This window comes from Lethenteron reissneri, chromosome 21 (genome assembly GCF_015708825.2).
Source record: "Lethenteron reissneri isolate LAM-NWPU_2019-01 chromosome 21, ASM1570882v1, whole genome shotgun sequence".
In the NCBI taxonomy this organism is placed as follows: Eukaryota; Metazoa; Chordata; class Hyperoartia; order Petromyzontiformes; family Petromyzontidae; genus Lethenteron; species Lethenteron reissneri.
In genome coordinates this window covers 4,712,717-4,733,239 of record NC_083799.1, presented here as the reverse complement: position 1 = coordinate 4,733,239, position 20,523 = coordinate 4,712,717, and the positions used below count along the sequence as shown (strand labels likewise).

General features: G+C 44.5%; 1 protein-coding gene across 2 annotated transcripts; it reads right to left on the bottom strand.

Moving 5' to 3' along the window:
• Positions 1-4,479: 4,479 nt before the first annotated feature.
• LOC133345089 (glycophorin-C-like) lies at positions 4,480-20,516 on the bottom strand. Of its 2 annotated transcripts, none has more exons than XM_061555553.1 (4): positions 20,315-20,516; positions 8,595-8,846; positions 6,647-6,724; positions 4,480-6,484 (listed from the first exon to the last, which is right to left on the bottom strand). In XM_061555553.1, the coding sequence occupies exons 2-4, from the start codon at positions 8,653-8,655 to the stop codon at positions 6,294-6,296; spliced, it is 330 nt and encodes a 109-aa protein (XP_061411537.1). In that variant the 5' UTR covers positions 8,656-8,846; positions 20,315-20,516; the 3' UTR covers positions 4,480-6,293. The 2 variants fall into 2 exon arrangements, with proteins under 2 accessions (XP_061411537.1, XP_061411538.1); XM_061555554.1 differs by lacking the exon at positions 20,315-20,516 and adding an exon at positions 14,567-14,606.
• Between the last annotated feature and the right edge of the window lie 7 nt (positions 20,517-20,523).

Here is a 20,523-nt window from a genome sequence, read left to right as displayed (position 1 = left end):
AACACCTAAGGGCAATTTGCAGCATCTGTTTTCCACTGATGAAAAGGTGGCTTGAGGAGGGGGACAGGAACCAGGCTTTTAGGGTGAGACTTAACAGATTGCTTAATCAATCAGAACATCAAAGATCAAAGATCCCCCATATAGCCTTAACAGACTGTAGGGGCAAGTGCTGTTAGCGCATACACATACTTACACATACACCGGACGAACAACTGCCCCCACAGCAAAGAGCGAAATCAAAGGGATTCCGGTCCTTTGTGAGAAGGCGAGCCAGGGTAGAGAATTTCCCATATAAACAGAGACACGACACACACATTCAGTACTGCGAGCGGCAGGCTCCGGGAATCTTCCCCCGTGACAGGCACATCAGGAGGGAGCTGCATCAGCAGAAGCCTTGAGTCTACGAAGTCAACGCAAAGAGTTGAGTCTTGCTGCGGCAAAGCTCCGGGGCTGGGCCCTGCAATCGACTAAGGATGGTGTTGGGGCCGCTGGTCCCCGAAGTCCCTTCCTGCTCCGTGCCTATGGCAGGGGCTCCGCCGTTCGCCGACCCCTCGCTGCTCTGCGAGCAGCTGCTGCCGTCGCTGGGCTCATCGCCCGACGGCTCCCCTCCCTGGTCCGTCCCTCCGCGAGCTCGTGTGAGAGACATAGCTTGCCGCCCGCTCTCGTTCACCTGCAAACGCTGCGTTGTCTCTCCACCAATCACGCGCTCTAAACGGGGGTCAGGGGTCGGAGGGCGAATGACGCTGCCCTCACACCGCGCGAGTCCCTCCGGCTATAGACGGAGCGGGTACCTATGGACGCACCGACCCCTTCCCCCACGCTACGAGCGCACACACCTGCACACACGCGACACCCACTCGTGCGCCGCTCTACGCAGCGCTCCCACGTGGCGAACCGCTGTGTACACAGCACCACACGCGTTCCCACTTCTCAGCGAGATCACACGGGGACACGATCGGCTATTAATGATTTATTGTTTGCTACCTGGGACTGGTTGTTGAGTCAGTATGAATCGACGAGGCTGGCCTATTCTACTACCCCTGGACCTATTCCCTATTTATCGGCTATGATCCTAATTCGCCTTCTTACTCACTGTTAGGTGCCCACGGCGGTCCGTTGATCCCGTGCTCGCAGTGTACCTCGATGCGTCTCACGGACGTCCGGGTCGCTGGGCTGGAGAGCGTCTTGTCACCTGGTGCTGGAGTAATAGAGCCAGATCTCCCCTTTGCGCCCCCTTTTTATCCTTCCTACATCAAAGGGATGCGGCTCCCAGCGTGGTGGCGGCCCCCTCCCAGTTTTTCTTTAACAATGGGCGTGTGCCCGTCAGCGCGCGTGCGGCGGTTCTGGGCGCCCTTGCTATGCTAATCAGATGCGCTGCGTGCGTGGCGTTAATTCTAATTAATCCCTTTCTCATGCATGGCGCCTTGGTCATGCACATTATGCAGCTGCGTCCATCACAACGGCCTGCTGTGGAAGTTAAGCGCGGAGCCTCCGCATGTCTCCACCACCTGCCCCATCAATTACGCACTATGCGCCCGAGTCGCCTCTCTGATTATTTGCAATTCCTGCCTTATCCTTTAACTTCCCTAACAATGGCACCTACGTACTCGAGCCCGCTTTGGCACACTAAACTATGCCGCCCCGTCCCTCCTCTGCCTGTCTCGTCGACCCGTGGGGGTGTGTGTGGGGGGATGCGTTTCAACCGCGGTGGCCGAATGCCCTTCGCTGCGACCATACCATCTTAAGGCCGGTCGCGGTGCTGCGGTGAAAAGTAGCGTCGGGGGAGGGCGTCCAATTCCCTGGTCGCCGGAAACCGTGAAAGTTAATCCCGATAAGGGCTCCTCGGATAAAAACCGGTCGGTCAGGTGACCTCCCCTCGGAGCTCTATGGGGGGGGGGGGGGGGGGGGGAATGCGTGCGGGTGTGTTCATGTGAGGTGAGGTGAGGGGGACACGGGGTCGGCTCCGTCGCTTGGTGGTGGCGAGGTCGTAGATGGGGCGCCTGCTGAACGGCTTCGTGGCGGCGGCATCACAATGGCGAGGCTTGCCGAGTCGCGATGTGTCACCGAGTACGAGTTCGGCGCTGACAGACGAAGTATCACTCAAAGTTTATTCTACATTGAGTGCCAGCTCCCACCCAGCAGTGGCACGATCAAGGGGAAAGCAAGAGAGAAAGAGAAATAAGTGACGAGCAACGACAAACAATCAACCTGGAGAAAGGGCGGAAAGCGCCAAGCATCGACCAAGCGAGCATTGCAGAGGACCAGCCGCAGCGGACGAGCTGCGAGCACAATCGTGCACTGCCATAAAGCACGGAGCCGGAGAGAGCGCACAACCAGCGCAACCAGCTCCACCGAGCAAAGGTGTCTGCCACCAGCGAACGAGCTGCGAGCGAATCGTGCACCACCAGAGAGCACCGAGCAAAAGTACCAGCCCCAGCGACCTGCGGACGAGTGGCGAGCGCGATAGAGCACCTTCAAAGACAAGCGTCGTGCCGACTCGGCTCATCCAGCAGTGGACAAGCAGCTGCAGCTGACGCGGAGAGCGAGAGCGCCGTGTGTATGACACGCACACACACCACTCATCGCACAGGGAACACATTTTTGGTACAAGAAACGTCCAACCTCGACGTCTGCTTAACGAGAAGAGTTGAGTAAGGAGACAATCCACCCACACACACATAACACACATATCGGGACTAATAAGAGTACTCCAAAGTTATCTCTGTGTTTCAAAAAGGGTGGCCATCCTAAGGTGGTGCGTCAACTATTAGCTGATCATGAAACATTGCTGCCCATTGAGTTACGTGGATATGGTCGTTTAGAAGTATTTAGTCATTCTTTTTGTTAATTGCATAACTGTACCAATGAATTAATTATTGCTGTTTGCATGAATATTGTCACATTCATTTTTAAGAACTTTTCCCCATCGCCGTGTATGCTCACTTTACTCTGAGGAACTAACCGATTGTTCTGTTATCCAGTTTAACAAACGTGATCATTGAGGGTTAAATGTGTGGAGCAATGAGGAGGACATCTCCAGGAGTACTGTGTTGACATTCCAAACATAAGAGTTCGCATATTAGAGTGCTATGTTTCAGAAGTGTCTGAGTGGTGCTTTCCTAAGTTCATGCATAATAATCTTGATTATGAGAACTGTATCCTGCGAAGAGATCTGAATTTGGAGACCTGACATAAAAACACTAAGCCATAATCAGTCAAAGTTAAAGCGAGAATCATTGTATTATCCCGATTGATAATACCACCCTAGACAACGAAGCCGAGCTTAATCAGCATACTTACATCACACGTGCATAAACTTCATACCATTCATTGGATATATGCCTGTTTACAATTTAAACGTGTTAATTTCACCTTGCAAAGGCATTAAGAATATCTTGAGATGATTAAATGTTTCGATGTTAGAAACATTCAAATGATTCATATTGAAAATCCAAATGATATCTATATATATAAAATCGCAAATCTGTATGTCTGTATGTCTGTCTGTGTGTGTGTCTGTTTGTCTGTGTGTCGCCGGACCATACGCAGTTTCATTGGACGAAATGTGAGAGATTTGCGAGACGCGATTGGTCCGTTTGGTTTTCCACGGCGGTTGCCCCTGGCAACGGGTAGCGACGCATTCGCTGCGGGGTGGACGCCATTTTTAATTCCCGTTAAAAATATGCGCACGCATTAACACGCGACTCTGAGGTAAATTCATCAAAGTTTCACGTCATCTTCACTCCCCCCCCATGTGTGCAATTACTATTATAGGGTCGGTAGATAATAAAATTATAGCGATTAGACAGTATTATTGTAGCGCGGGGGGGGGGGGTTAACGGCCCCTGTACCCAGCCTCAGCCGGGTGGGCAATTTGGGCGAGGCCGGAGGCTCTGCACGGTACTAGGCCTCGACACCCCACCACACTATAGGCTGTACATATTACTGCACAGCGGCCGAGGAGATCGTGGCTGGGGGGGGGGGGGCAGGGGTAGCAGCCCATCTGTGTATATATGTAAGGTTATTAAGAAATATATTTTTCACCCGGGCAACGCCGGGTACTTCTGCTAGTATGTAATATAAATAGGACACCTACCATATTAAACATGTGATAAAACAATTGGCAAACAATTTTTGAGAAATTAGCATGATAAATTCTGAATACATTTACACATACATTCTATATGCAAATTGCCTTAACTTTACTGGTGACCCAATAGGATGTGGTCACTGGTAGTGATGGCCACACCAGCAGGACACTGAACTCTGCTTCGACTACCCACTTACAAGCACCAGAGCCTCCGCAGTGATGAACTCCAATGTGTCACAATCAGCACAAGTTAATCCAGTTCACGCACATGTGAATATTGCTTCAGTGAGTGCAATTGCACGCGGTTATCGAAGCATCTTCGAAACAAATTAAGTTGATGTAAACATGCTTTTCAGATGATGCATGGTAAATCCTGTTATTTTAATTATTCATGAGCACCCATTACACGACTGCGTATGCATTTTTCATTTAAACATGTCTGTTTAAATGTAATCGTGTATACTCAACAAAAGTGCAACAACCACACCTCTTGTGCCGTCCAACATTTAATTATGAAAATGAATGACTAAAAGTCAGCAGCAGATAGCAGATTTAAGTACATAACTTGTCTTAAAGCAATTGAACAATTCTACTAAATAAAAAGCAAATATTTAAGGCTATACCAACGAAGATCCTGAGTCATGGGTCCAGTTATTTTAGTGATCGCAATGTTTTTGGAAAGTATTGTTTTATTGTTCGATTAGTTGCAATTAAAACCCTGAATCTGCAGTTGCTGATATTAACGATAAGAAACCATGTAATAAAAATTATAACCAGACCCAAGACTTCGTTAAAATGGCAATTTTTCTCACCCATATTTTCGACAAAATCTGTATTCACCATGAATACCTGATCTGTGTTCACCATGAATAGCTGCTGCTTGTGCAGTAATATTACAGGAAGAGGTGAGGTGAATGGTCAAAATAAACCTAATTTCTGCATAATACAAATCTTACTTCATATATTGAATGCAATGGATGTAAAAATAGATTGGCATAAACCAGATTAGGTTGGTGTGTGATTAAAAATAAATCGTGATTAAACACACAAAACAAGTTATTCTACAACCTTTAGTAGCTAAAATATTATTTTTGATTGTATGAACCTTGTTATGACCTATTTGAGATTAAAATATATACTTTATACGCAAGTTAAATGGATCCTCGAACGTAACACTTTTAAGGTTACACATTACAAACTATCATTTTGTGGATATAGATCTACAACTTCCAACGGTGATGATGGCATCTTATAGAGGAAAATCGGTTTCGTGGTATTGGTACAACAGGAGCAAAATGTCTGATTTTTAATTGAGGCCTTAAAGTGATACACATATATGAAGCAAGTGAAAATGTTTTCATTGTTCTGGTGGATCTGTGATTATCTGTGATATGCAAAAACAAGGTGTGCAATGTCTGATGAACAAATATTGTTTATTTATTACTAGATAACATTATAATAACAAAATGCATTTGGGGACATTTCAGAAATTACAGTAAACATTTGCTCAAAATCTCATGAGAAAAGCACAATAGCACTTCATTTTAATACACAGTTAATATCCTTAGCAAAGGGAAAAGAATGCCACGGAGATGGAGGTGCAGAGTGCAGAGTGTCAAGAGAGAAGGGAAACTGCATGTGGTTGAGTGGGTGACACGAAAGCCATCATAGGGACAATACAGTTGGTGGAAGGGGAGAAGTTGAATGAGAGTCAGTACTCTGGTTCTTTCGGTAAAGTCACGTAGGTAAAAATAAAATAAAAAATAACTAAATCACGACGTTTCGAAGGCAACACAAGCTTTCGTCATCAGGTGGGACAACCACAACAATTTTTTTTACTGTAGTGAGCAGAGAGAGCTGTATGTGACAAGTGATTATTTCGGGTAAGAGCCAGGGAGGAGGGATGCAGGGGGGGGGTGCCGTATCGAGTCGGGGGTGGGGGTTCAGCTGTTATTTACTGTAGCCCCGAGGCAATTAGGATATTATCATATTAATAACATCCTCTCTCTGCCCACTACAGTAAAAAAAAAATTCTGTGGTTGTCCCACCTGATGACTGAAGCTTGTGTTGCCTTCCGAAAGGTCGTGATTTAGTTATTTTTATTTTACTTTATTTTTACCTATGTGACTTTATCGAAAGAACCAAAGAGTATGGATCCTAGCAGTCACGAAAACTTCAAATCTAGAATGAGAGTCAGTGTTCGTCAAATTAGGTACTCCTTCCTACTCTCATCGAGGCTCTCCGGGAAATTGGGGTCTTCACTCTGCAGCGTTGCAGAGGCAGCCTCCAGGCCTTTGGCTTCGTTTGTGCGATAGGTGCCTTTGTGGTGAAACAGGTACCGGCCGATGCCCACGAGCATGCACAGGATCACCAGGATGGACATGGCAATGACTCCTTTGTAAAAAAAAGCAGAAGAAAAGTGAAAACAATTTGACGGCAGCTATCAGCACAAAAAAGACAGTGCACCACAAAATGGTATGCGTACCGCAGTCTAAGCTGCTGATATGTGAGATCCTCCTTGTTTTTGTGCCTATGTACGAGTGTCTGAAGCCTTACCACCAACAATGGCCGTGTTGCTGCTGATGGGGCTGCTCTGGGGTTTCCCATCTTCTCCTGACACAAATGAAGTTGTCACTGGATCATAAGGAAAAGTGAAAGAACATGCCAAATTTGGAATGAAAAATACCGTCATACTTTGTGCTGAAAGTTAGAGATAATGCAAATAAAGGCTACAACAACACACCATGAAGACGCAGAAGTAGACCAAATGTATGAAGAAATTAACCATTTTTTTTACGAGGGCAAACCACATGACAAGAGACAGAAAAAGAAACACATGGGGGGATAGAGAGCAGATTCAAGGCATCATGTTGACTTAAGAAATGCAAGTGGGCTTTGACAGAACGCATTGTTTGAAGGATGACAACAGATACAAGACTGATGACAGAATGGAAACGTAAGGAACACTGTTCAAATAAACCTACCATTAAAATTATAGACTGATCATTTCTTTGTCAGTGGGCAAACGTATAAAATCAGCAGGGGATTAAATACTTTTTTCCCTCACTGTATATAGCTTTTTTTTAGAAGCGACCTGGTCAGAAATGATAGCTCCACGAAGTGGCTTATCACCTGGACATTTATTGCAGCCAAATACTCCAAAAGCATGTTTCTAAATGGGGAAGGAAAAACCGGAGGACCTGGAAAAAAATCCACGCGGCCACAGGAAGAATCTGCAAACTCCAAATAAACAAGCGTCAGGGTCGGGATTGAACCCACGACCTCCTGCATACCAGGCATGGTATTTAACGTCTCGCCAACAATTTGGTTAAATAATCTAGATAAATAAAGACCTTAATCTGTATGTCTCAAAAACCTCTAGGGTACTTCCCGACAAGGTATAAAGCTTAAATTTTGTACATAGGTAGCTTTTAGGACACAATAGGAAAAATCTGAAAATCCGAAGTTTTTCACTTTAAGGCCCCCAAATCTCGATTTTAATTGCTCCGTAAACATGTTTGGACATGTCATTCAAAAACCGTTCAAAATATAAGATTGCGTTTTTTTAAGTTTGATAGAGCATTAAGCAGCAAATATAATTAAAGCGAAAACCATTGGTTCTATCGTTTATTGTTTTTGAGATATTTTGGATTCAAGCCGGTTTGAACGAAAAAAATAGCATTTCATGATGTTCAAATCTGAATAATTCGAAAACTGGAAAAGACAGGAGCTTCCCCTCATGAGAGTATTACATTCAATATTTGTTATTCTAACTAATACAAAAATTACGAAATCTAAAAATTTAGCACCTCACGATGGTCGTCAATTTTTGTTATTTTTTTGCGGAAAAATACTAATTTTTGGAGTTGTTAGTAGTGTCTGATCGTAGATAAAATTTGTAAAAAATCATATAAGGTTAATTATATTTATTGAAACGTTTCCCTGGCGAAGACAGGCTTCATGAACTAGTAGGTAAATATCCTAAGTAGTATGCTTTCATTGTGTTTCATGTGTGTTAAATAATTTATTATATTACACATTTAAAATGCTTATAATCAGGGTGGAATACATTAGCAAGCGCAGCAAGATTTAATTTTGGTTATTACTCTTGTAAATTTAAAAGTGAAATAAAAATAAGGAGCATTTCGGTTTTAAAGCCAATCACAACCAAGCTAAACATACCTCTGCCGAACGAGACACTGTATATGCCTATTAAACAACATAAACTGACATCAACACAGCAATTTTGATATTGATTACATCAAAATTGGCTTTAAATGTAAAGTTGTGATAATTGCTCTACAGTAGTAATTCTGAAAATCTACAAAGCTGGGATTGCACGATTTGTATAACATGATCTTTAAATAAGTATGTTTTGTGGTTGGGGGGGGGGTGGTGACAGTCATCAAGCTGTCCATCAAAGTATCCTGCGAGCACAACCAAGGTTGGAGAGCTTAGAGGCGAGTGTGCTACACTAGCACATTACAAGGGTAAAGGCGCCTACCCGGCAGAGACCAGAGGTCCGTGCTAGTGGTGGGGGGCACGGTGGTCATGGGTAATGCCATGCAGGTGGACTCCACCAGCCACCCTTGCACAAACACTGGGGAGGCGAAGGGAGCAGGCGAAGAGGAGTCCAGCGATCGCTGCCTCAGGGCAGCCTTGAGTGGAGCAGCAGAGTTAAACTGAACACGAGACAGCCAGCCCACAAAGCCCTGCACGTTGGCCTGCTGCACCTCGTGATCGTTCACATCAAGATCTGCAGTGACGAAACAAAAACATGCATGAAGATGTGAAATCTGCCAATACCTAACTGGAATATGTTGCATACTAAGTGCTATGGAATTCCATCCCATCCCATCGTTCTTATAACCTTGCTTAATTTAAGAAACGAACTCACTTATATTTTATTACACCTGCATTGCTGGCTGCTTTACATTTTGAACATATGGGTCTGTGCTCAGGAACTGTGATTTGAATAATTATTGTAGGTGCTGGGATGGATTCTATCATGCCTCTATCGTTTTAGGTGCAAGTTTGCATGTCCTGTGCATCCATCAGACAGCAAACATTATCCGCTGGAATTACGTCTTAATTTTGTAATTTTGCAGGCCAAAAAAATGCAGTTACTACAGCTACAAAGTAAGACAAGGCCTGCACATATACCATGGCTTTTAGAACGGATGCCACCAGTTTGCAGTGAAGCATACGTTTCACATTTTATCTGGTATCACTTGAACAAACACAAAGCAAGCCACATGTACATTTGGGCACACACTGCTAAATAGAATATAAGAAACTTGATAATACAAAAAACTGCCTGAAAACCACGGTGACATAACTGAAGCTAAAACCAAGTGAGATATAGCATCAATAACTGTTGTGTCCCTTAAGAACAAAAAAAATAACATCCATAAAGGTGGCTCAAATGGAGACATTAATTGAACATATGAACCTTATGGAGGGACCCCGGGGACCCGAATAAACAGAAGTCAAAATCGTAATTAATAAATAACATTTTGGCAACTCCGTCCCACCACGCACATAAACGCCGCGCCCCATCTGGCGCGGATCATTCTGTTGTCATGTCGTCCAAGCGCTGCAAGGACGAATGCGCAGAAGAGCTGAACAAGCAAATGCTGCACTCCACGCTCGTGGATGGGCAGGATCATAAGTCTTATCCAAAGCTGCTCAAACTGCCTACACGACTTAAGTCCTTTATTTGTCATAACGGTAAGCATAATACAGTGAAACTGCTCTGTTATCTTCATTATTGTGACCTACCAATGTCTGCAGCCAGGATCAATCGATGACAATCCTATTACCTGCAGATATTTAACTGATGAGATACGTTGCACCGTTAATTCCTCCTGTTTGATACTTCTCTTGTCCGTATGCATCTGTGCTGATAGGTTTTTTTTTGCGGTTAAGCCATAGTCCCCACATATCAATGCGGATAAGAACGACGACCCACTACTCTGTAGAGTAACATTGGTATAAACGCTTGTTATAATATGAACAGCGCATTGAAAACGCGTACTATTTACTGTTTACAAAGTGTGTTCACACATCCACACTGAGAAACACGATGATTGACAGAGGGGTGTCAATTATTTTTTCGATAGTTTATTTAAATAGAGGTACTGCAGGTAAGTAGTTTTCAGTTTTAAAGGCATAGTTTAACAAGACAACACTTGCCACCATCCTTCAAACCCATTGGTGAAAAAGAGCAAAGTTTTTGTTTACATTATAAGATGTTTATGCGAGAGCCGGGGGCTTATGAGACCCCAGGGTCCCGCCATAAGGTTCATATGTAAAACTGCATGAACAATATCAATTTAAGCATCAGGTTTATGATACGAACATGCATTTAAATACCACACAGAAAATGCAAGTCTTGAGCAGGATTGACTCAAATGCTTTTAGCCCCATCATTAAAAGCACATGTTCTAGTTAACAGCAAAATCATTGGAAAGCATCTCTATTTAACTTATGGCCTTCCAATCTAAAAACAATTCTGTCATCTGCGATGGCATGATATGGGATGCCTTTATATGAAACAGTAAGTGAATACATTCGTAATAAAAACTGCCCTAAAAGGAAACAAATGCAGGCTACGTTTAAGGTATAATGGCACTACTTAATAGCACATTTCTATTCAAATTGTGTTATCGAGGGGTTTTTTGTTGTGCTTATGCACCACTGCCAATGCAGTATCACAAAAATGTGTTTCACAGGGAATCTGCATTTGTCAAATTGTTAAAATTTTAGCAAGCCACACATTTAAGCGTATTTGTTCCAAAAAAACAAATAACTTCAGAAAAGTGTGTTAACTACTGGACCATAATTGTAATACAGTATTGTAATGGAAGTCCTATTTTATGATTTTGTATTGTATTTTACCAACTTGTGGCAAAGGCTCTAATAAGGTTTCCAAATTATTTGCAAAAAAAAGACTCAAAGAACATATTGCAATGTTTTAATGTGTTAAGTTTGTTTAACACGTAGTAGGCTTTCGCGACCAATATCCGAAATAGGTTTTTTGGGTTAGATAGCGTAAATATATAAATGTGTCGTTAAAACCCGCCACCACCCGACACAGCCATCTAGTAAGGGTTGTCACGTGAACCGAACATGCCAATTCGTCACGAGCACAACACACCGGTGTGTTGGAGAGTCAAGCCACAACATTTACAATCTGAGTACGACGTTTCGCCAGTAATTACAACTATTCTATGGTTCTTTCAGTAAAGTCAAGTAGATAGAAATAAAAAAAATAAAGTGAATAAAAATATCACGTTTCGATCGCAACACAAGCGGTCGTCATCACGCAAAGGAGTCAGCCTCTAAAGGCTAGCTGTTTATAAAGGTTTGGGAATGGGCGTAGCCCAAGTGTATCAACAGCACCAGGAGTATGGGTGGTGCCACGAATGCCAATGCAACAATGCCAATGTAGCTATCAACAGCACCAAGAACATCGGTGTTCCACGAGTGCCAATGCAGCAACAATGCTAATGCGGTAGAATGCCAATGCAGCAACAAAAATCCCTGCACCGCGCTCCCCACATCACTCTGGTGACAGTGGAGGTTGATCGACAAGTAAACACAAGTCAAGTTCAAGTTCATTTATTAGGTGTAGCCCTGTGAGCCATTCGGCTCTTGAATCGGGTCCAACCGCAACAAACAAAAAACAAAAACATGAACAAGTAAACATCTTAAAGTGAATATGTGACTAAGTGCAAACAGAAAATCCAAGAAAAGACAGCAAAATATTGCAGAAAAAGCACCGTACACCAACGCTGTGTGCAGAAATCCCAGTGGGATGCAAGTCAAACAACAACAACTACAAGACAACTTAGATTAAGGCCATCAGTCTTACTCCGTACCACAACAAACAAACAAGGCTAAACGAATAAACTTTTCGAACTCACCAAAATAAAGCTATGAAAGCAATGAAACTGTGATCATAGGAACTGACAGAATTTTCACAAAAAATGACATAAACAACATGTACTACCAAAACCCTGCAGCCATAGCTGGCTGTCAAGTCATGACCCAAAGTGGTTGATGACATCTTTCCAATTATTGCTGAGTCAATAACCTTCCTCTCACACCCCCCCCCCTCCGTAGCATCCAGCTGTCCCGGCTGCCAACTCCCCCGCAAGAAAGCAACCGACGGACATACATAAAAAAACAAGCAAGTGTGCTTCAACAATAACATAACAGCGCAATAAATGTCCCAACCCCAACTGTACAATATATACACCGAGATAAAAAAAAAACACACAAAAGCCAAAACAATTAAGAACCCAACAATCGCGTCATACAAGATCCCCACAATCAACATCTCCCACCCACAACGTGTAACAACGCCTGTGAGCTCGATGGCGAGCAGGATCAGCCAAATACTTGCCACGACTCATGCGAGTGCAACAACCCATGACGGTGTGGGAGTGTGCACTGTGCGGGGATCATGCAAATCGAGTCTTTGAGCGAGTCCACGATGCTGGGCCTCCAGGCGAGTTGGGCTCGTCCGCCTTGGAAGGCCCAAAGCCCCTAATGCATATATTATCAGAGTATGGTTTTGTTTGCATTCTGACCACAAGTATTGTGGTTAATGCAGACATGATTCCTTGTAAAAGGTTTCAGTTTGGTGTTTTAACATCTCAACACCTGTTTATTGCCAGAAAAAAGGGGAAAACCTATTCGAAAGGTGACTTCTATAAACAAAAGGAAGGGGCAGCAATGGGCTCTCCTGTCTCTTGTAATAGCGAATTTATACATGGAATATTTTGAAACAAAAGCAATAGCTTCAAGCACACAAACCCTTTGCTTGATTTAGATATGTGGATGACACATTAGTGGTCTGGCCACATGGCAAAGATAAACTGTACGCATTTCTAAATCATATCAACTTGCAAAACCCATCCATCCAGTTCACCATGGAAGATGAAGCTGACAAAAGTCTACAATTTCTAGATATTCTGGTCGGATGGGGTCTAAATGGTGAAATAACCAAGAAGAAAACGCATACTGACGCCTATCTGAATGCAGAGTCACACCATCACCCCATACAGAAATCTTCTCTTATCAAGATGCTCATTCATGAGCTAAAAAAGTGTCAGATGGTGACAATCTGAGAAGTGAAATTCAGCATGTTAAACAAGCACTGCAATTGAACAGTTACAATTATGCACAAATCAACAGGGCATAGAATGCCAAAACCAAATCAAATAACACGAGCATTGAAACTGCACAAGTAATTAAAATGATCAAAATACCGTACATTGCGGGAGTAACTGATGAAAACTAGCATTATGTTTGGTAAAACAAAACATCCGAGTCAGATATGGCACGGTACATAAAATACAGAAATTAATATCTGGTACAAAATATGTATTACCGAAGCTATCAACAGAAGCTGTGTACAGGATTAACTGCACATGTGGCAAATGTTACGTTGAGCAAACAGGACGAATGATCAGCACAAGACTAAAATAACATCAGAGAAATATTAAATACTCTCAAATACAACTGTCAGCAGTAGCAAAACATGCGTGCCAACAAGGACACTCAATTGATTTTGATGTTGAAGCTCTGTGCATAACTACCTACTTACTGGCCAACACTAATTAGATAATCTATCGAAAATGAAAGAAATAAAAATAATTTTAACCGTTCAGATAGCTACCGCCTTAGTGCAACGTGGAAGCGAATCATCAAATAATACATTATTTAATTCCATGAATATGAAGGGCACCATACTACACACAATGGACAGGAAGGTCAAGATCAAAGGGTTCGCATAATGCACAGGCATAATGTACGTTGACTCATTAATCCCTCCCCACTTAGCGCAAGAGCACAGAAGTGTGGTAACCATATCTACGCCTCTATATAAGGAACGAAACAGTTGGACTTCTCAACAAATCTGGCTGTCGCTTGATGAAGCTAGTTGTAATTACTGGCGAAACGTCTTACTCAGATTGTAAATGTTGTGGCTTGGCTCTCCAACACACCGGTGTGCTGTACGAGTGACGAATTGGCATGTTCTGTTTACGTGACAACCCTTACAAGTTGGCTGTGTCGGATGGTTGCGGGTTTTAACAACACATTTATATATTCGTAGTGGGTTTCATGGAGAATGGAGACGTTGTCTTAGAGGCAACATGGTTTATTTATAAACTTTAACAAGACTCCCCTTAACTCCCACTATCTATGGAGGTTCAGCCTCCGGGCTAGCGTGCCCTCACACTGGGTTAACCTGGCTCTCAGCCCTCAGGCTATCTGTGCCCTAGGGGAGGCTAACTGACCCGACCCAGCCAAGGTACGGGTCCTGACAACTGGTTTGAGCTCGGCCCGGCCCTTAGAAGGATGTTGGGCTCGAGGTCCCAGGGTCCTAGCTAGGGAGATACTCTGGCCCGACCCAGCCAAGGTACAGGTCCTGACCACTGGTCCGCGCGCGGCCCCGGCCCTTACAAGGATGTTGGGTCCCGGGGTTCCAGGGTCCTAGCTAGGCTGGTCTTCCTTCTTCGTCTTCAGAACACTGCTCCGAGCTGTGCTTGAGGTGCCCCTTTCATACACCTCCCAGGGACTCTCCGCCCCTGGTACCGCCCCCTCTCTGGAACCTTCCAGGGGACTCTGGAAGAACCCCCAAACCCCTTACCTGGGGTCTGGGTGGGGGGGGCGAACCTGCCCCCTCAATGGTCCGGCTCTCCCTGGCCTTCCGCAGCTCAGGGTGCCACCCCCTATGGGCCTGTGCCCGCAACTGCAGGTAAGTGTATATACGGACGGTATACAATGTGCATTCCCGACGCTACATATTTACGTGATCTAACCCCAAAAACCTCTATTATGGATCCAAAAGTTTATTGGATTTTGCTTCATAGCATTTACTGTATATGTACTTATAGATGTTATTTATTAATCTGTATTTAGACTGAAGGAATTCGATGAGCTACGAAGCTCTTTTCACAGATGTCCAGGAGGGGCAGGTCAGAAAGTTAACACAATACAAAAACCGATAGGAGTGCAAATTATGTATGGGTAAGCAAGTCATTAATACGTGGAAAATAAGTATGGAAGTACGTACAAATCGCAAGAGTAGATACATTTCTGCCGATTTTTCAACAATACATGCAAGCTTGGGTGAGGCAGAAAAACAACAACAGTCCCAATCCACAGACAACACAGTCCCTTAATACAATTGCACATTACAAATTCCATTAATTACAACAATATCAAGATTTAGTAGAACGTATAATACATCACGTTATTAGTGTAATTAGTTTATCGGGGGAAAAATACATGGATGTGTTGTAGTCGTAGCCTGAGGAAGACTGAAGTTCTTCATCAGCCCGCTCCCGATGAGGAGCATCATCCACCAAACATCTTCATTGAACAAACAGAACTGAAAGCTGTCCACCAGTTCAGCTACTTGGGGTGCGTGATCTCGTCTGACGCCAAGATCGACAACGAAGTCGACAACAGGCTGGCCAGGGCAAACAGTGCATTCGGCAGACTATACAAACGTGTCTGGAACAACAGCAACCTTAAAAGAGACACGAACATCAACGTCTACAAAGCTGTTGTGCTGACCACTCTCCTGTATGGCGCTGAGTCCTGGGTCACGTACCGTCGTCACCTGAGTCTCCTCGAGCGTTTCCATCAGCGCTGCCTCCGCACAATCTTCAATATTCACTGGAGTGACTTCGTCGCCAACACTGAAGTCCTCGAGTCAGCGGAGGTCATCAGCATCGAGGCCATGGTCCTCAAGATACAGCTTCGTTGGGCAGGGCAATTCGCCAGGATGGAGAACCACCGCTTACCTAAGATTGTGATGTATGGGGAACTGTCCTCTGGCCATCGCAACATAGGGGCACCACGAAAGCGATACAAAGACTCCCTGAAGAAGTCCCTCACTGCTTGCTGCATCGATCACCGTCAGTGGGCAACACAAGCAGCTGATCGAAACTCCTGGCGGCACACAGTCCACCAGGCCACCTCCTTCTTCGAAGATACCCGCAGGGCCCGTATGGAGGAGAAAAGGAGAAGGAGGAAGAACCATGGATCCCTCAGCACCCATCTCAGATCAGACCTATACTTGCAGCCGCTGTGGCAGGACCTGCTTGTCCCGCATAGGCCTCGTCAGCCACCAGCGCGCTTGCAGAAGACGTGGATGTCCTTCCTAGATCTTCGTTCGCGAAGCCAAGCCATGATGATGATACAATTGCATTGTAAAAGTCGCACTGCACTCGTTAAACTGCACTGCTGTCTCCCATTATTGAAAACCCCAGGGGGACATTCTATTTTTGGCGATGGCATGTTGCACCCCGTCCTCCACACGCTCTGCATTCCCCTCCCTGCTCAAGGCGTGACACTAAAATACCCATTTGCATAGAAGCTGAAAAGGGAACAAACTCAACACGTTTGTCAACATTTCCCTAGAGCGGAAAACAAATAACAGGGCCTTATACATTGCAGGGATGAAGGGGCACATTTTACCACAACGTCACCTACTATATTTTGTCTCCACTTTAAGGCAGTGTTGCTATTGACTTATACACTCGGCGATGATTTTAACAACGGCCATTCATATTTCACGTCTAAATATCGCCCATTACAGCATTTATATGTACACTACGTTTTCCTCGTTAGGGCAGTGTTATTGACGAATGCGTTGAGTATTCGTCGTTTGGGCTTGCGCGCCAATGAAAACGCAGCATCACAATGTTCTTGATTAACTGAAGAGGCATTCGATACGGTCACGAGAAAGTACTTGCTTATGGGAAAATTGGCGAGATATTTTCATACAATAAGAGCACTTAAACCGTGCACTCTGCTCTAAAACCCTACATGGGGCAATTCCCAACTGACGCTGCAACACTGAGTATGGGGCCGTCCATAAATGACGTCACACGATTTTGGACCCCCCCCCCTTCGTCACGCGGCGTCACAGAAAGTCAGACTCCCCCTCAAATATGACGTCACAAAGCTCTGCTCCCACCCCCCCAAAAATAAAACATGCTTCAAATCCCTTTAAACTATTGTCATTGTAGTGCGTATTTAATGTGGCGCTGCACTCTGATGTTGTAGGAGAAAACATTTATTAAAAAGTATATTTAATTGAGTAGAACGTGTTGTCTATATTTATTTAAAGTTGCGCATTTTGATGTGACGTCACATTTCTCAACCCCCCCCCCCTCTCGTCACATATCATCACAAATGTCTGACCCCCCCTCCCCCCAGGTACGTGACGTCATTTATGGACGGCCCCTATGTGCAAACTGTTCCATGTAAATGGCAATTAAATAAAGGATAACAACTTCGTCTCCTGGGCGCAAGAGGCATTGAGTTCCCCATTACAACACAAACAGGAACCCGAGCTACCCCCAGGTGCATAAACGCCATCCACACATCTAACAAAAGTGTTCTGCTGCAGTGGACTATTGATCTTCGCATAACCGCATTGCCCTGTGACAACAGGGCCGTTAAATTTCGCTTTCAGTTTGCCACAGTTGGAAGTCACTGCAAGCTGCTTTCCTGATTGGACAACAAGAGCAGTCAACAAATAGTGGTTGTTCAGAGATCCACAGCACTGAGGCGGCCCTGTGGAGTAGGCCATGTAAACAGGGCGGTGGTCCAGATGTCGTGTGACCCCGCATTTAATTGACCCCGTGCATTTTTTATTTTGCTTATTGATTTATATTTTCACACCTATTGGTATACAACATATTACGTTTTAGATAATTAAATGGTGGGGGGGGGGAGGGTCACAAGACATCGGGACCACCCTGTACATTGTTATCATGCACAATTGATGTATTCTCGTGTGCGAATGTGGACAACAACATATTGGTTACACTTGCTCTTGTCAATTGAGTCTAATTGTAATGCCAGCAGGGATTAGTTCTTGAATTCCGTTTAAATGATCTTGCATCTGGAGTGACATACGACGTCACTACTGTGTCGCGACTGTACGAGCGTAGGGACATATGACGTCACTACTGTGTTGGCTCAATATGGGTGACATACGACGTCACTACTGTGTCGGGACTGTACGAGCGTAGGGACGTATGACGTCACTACTGTTGGCTCGATATGGGTGCTGTCGGCGGGTGTCACAGGGGTCGTGTCAGGCCGTGACACTGCGTGAACCCAACAGGACACGTGACCGGATAAAGGGGGGCTAGGGGTCCCAGGGGGGGAGCTTGGGGGTCACGTGGTTGGGGCCCGGATTTTCCCGAAGGATCTAGAAGGGGGGCGTGGCCTGGGGCGGAGCCAGCCACGCCGCAGCGGTTATAAGCGGGGCGTGAACAGAGAGCGGGGCTGTTCGACCCTGGGATGACGATGCCATCAACGCTCCTCCAGGCTCCGACCTTCGTCCGTGACCCCAGGCAGCCAGTTAACCTGCCCTGGTCACGTTATGGAGTGTTCCCTCCCCGAGTGTTAGTGAGATTAGGAACGGTGGTCACCACCCTGTGTATAACGTGCCCGTTGGTTGTTATGGGTTAATAGTGTTGCCTCCAAGTTGAGTGTGTGCCTCAATCGAACCCATTGCACATCTGACCAATAATCCAGGCATAACAGACGTAACATATTCTTGGTTCTTTCAGTAAAGTCACGTAGATCGAAATAAAAGATAATAAAATTCAATTAAATAAAAATGTTAAATAATAAATTGAAAATAAAAGCAAAAACCCACGACGTTTCGATCGCAACACAAGCGGTCTTCATCAGGCACGAAGAGAAAAGAGGGGGCAAGCCTCCAAATGCAAAGACATAACATGCAGCTTGGAGTTTCTCTCTTGTCAGGCGGTAATACAAATTCCACCTGGGCTATTTCAATATATAAAATAGCAGGAAATATATATAAACAAAGCATACAGCAATCCTATGCACATATACGTACTGTTGCTGTTTTGGACCGACAGAAAGTCTTCAGTGCCACAGATTCCGGGACAAAAACTCGGGTTGGGGATTTGATCCTCATGGCGGTACCCCGGGGTACCAAATAATACTAAATGGCCGAGGCAATGAAATACTTTATTTCTGGGACAATATTTTTTCCAGTGGTGTTACTTAACTCCGTGACTTGGGTACCAATCAATCCGAAATCAGTGCTACTTTGCGATGTTGAAACGTAGCGAGGACGATTGCGCTGAAACCCTGAAGCCTCTCGGTATTTCACCGTGGTGGTGCATCCTGAGTACAGCTCGTCGAGATGAGTCGATTGCCACATCGCCGACCATCAACACAGACTAAACACGACTGCATCACGGACATTGTGCGAGAGCCGGGGTACCGCCATAAGGTGCATTTGTCGCAGAAGGTAACGGCATCTTGTCTTTTAGTTTATCTTCTTATCCGAGCCTATGTGTCGTTGAACCCGCCACCACCCGACACAGCCAATTAGTAAGGTTTGTCGCGTAAAAAGAACTTGCCAATTCATTACTAGTACAACACTAGTAAAGAAGATTAAGCTAGTTGAAATTACTGTCGAAACGTCGTACTCATACTTTAAATGCTGTGGCTTTGCTCTCCAATACACAACCAGTGTGCTGTACTAGTAACGAATTTGCATGTTCTGTTTACGTGACAAATCTTACCAATTGGCTGTGTCGGGTGGTGGCGGGTTTTAACGACACATATTTACGCGATCTAACCCAAAACAACCTGTATTGAGTATCCATATATTCGGCACTGTATATTGCACCACACGGATCCCTCTATGTCGTCAAACCTGTTTCTCTCCTACCCTTTCAAAACAAGCTCATGACAAACATCGTACGATACTCAAATACTTATTTAAATAATATTTTACATTTTAAAAATTCTTGACTGTTGTTTATTTTAAGTTTATTACATTTTTGATTATTTATCTTGTGTTGATCGCCGATTGTTTATTGTTTATTTATGTCTGTTAATTGTGATTAATTTTTTAATTGCTTGGTTGCACCGTGGGACCAAGAGAGAGGACTGTAATTTCATCTGTGTTGTATGTCATGCATGTAACACACTTGACAATAAAGTGACTTTAAGACTTTAAGAAAACGGCCGTGAGCTGGTTGTACACTCAGCACAAATTCGCATTGCGACTCACGCCACACGCTCAATCGGCACATACACACTCTCTCTTACACACAGAGGTCGTGTCACACAATACAGTACAATCAAACAATTCAACGCTCAGCACTACTGGATATATATCAAAGCATACATACATACCAAACTCTTCTGGATGATTAACATTGAGGAACACGCTCAAGACCTCCCTGTGGAAATGCCTCTAACAAACCAAACAAAAGATGGCTATTGCGGTGCGTAGTCTGTACTTTTATTTACACACAGCCTGTGAACAAAGCAACTGGGTAACTGCTTCTTTCCGAATATGCCTGTCTATCCACACGAGATAGTTCGTGAAGGAGCCGCGTCGT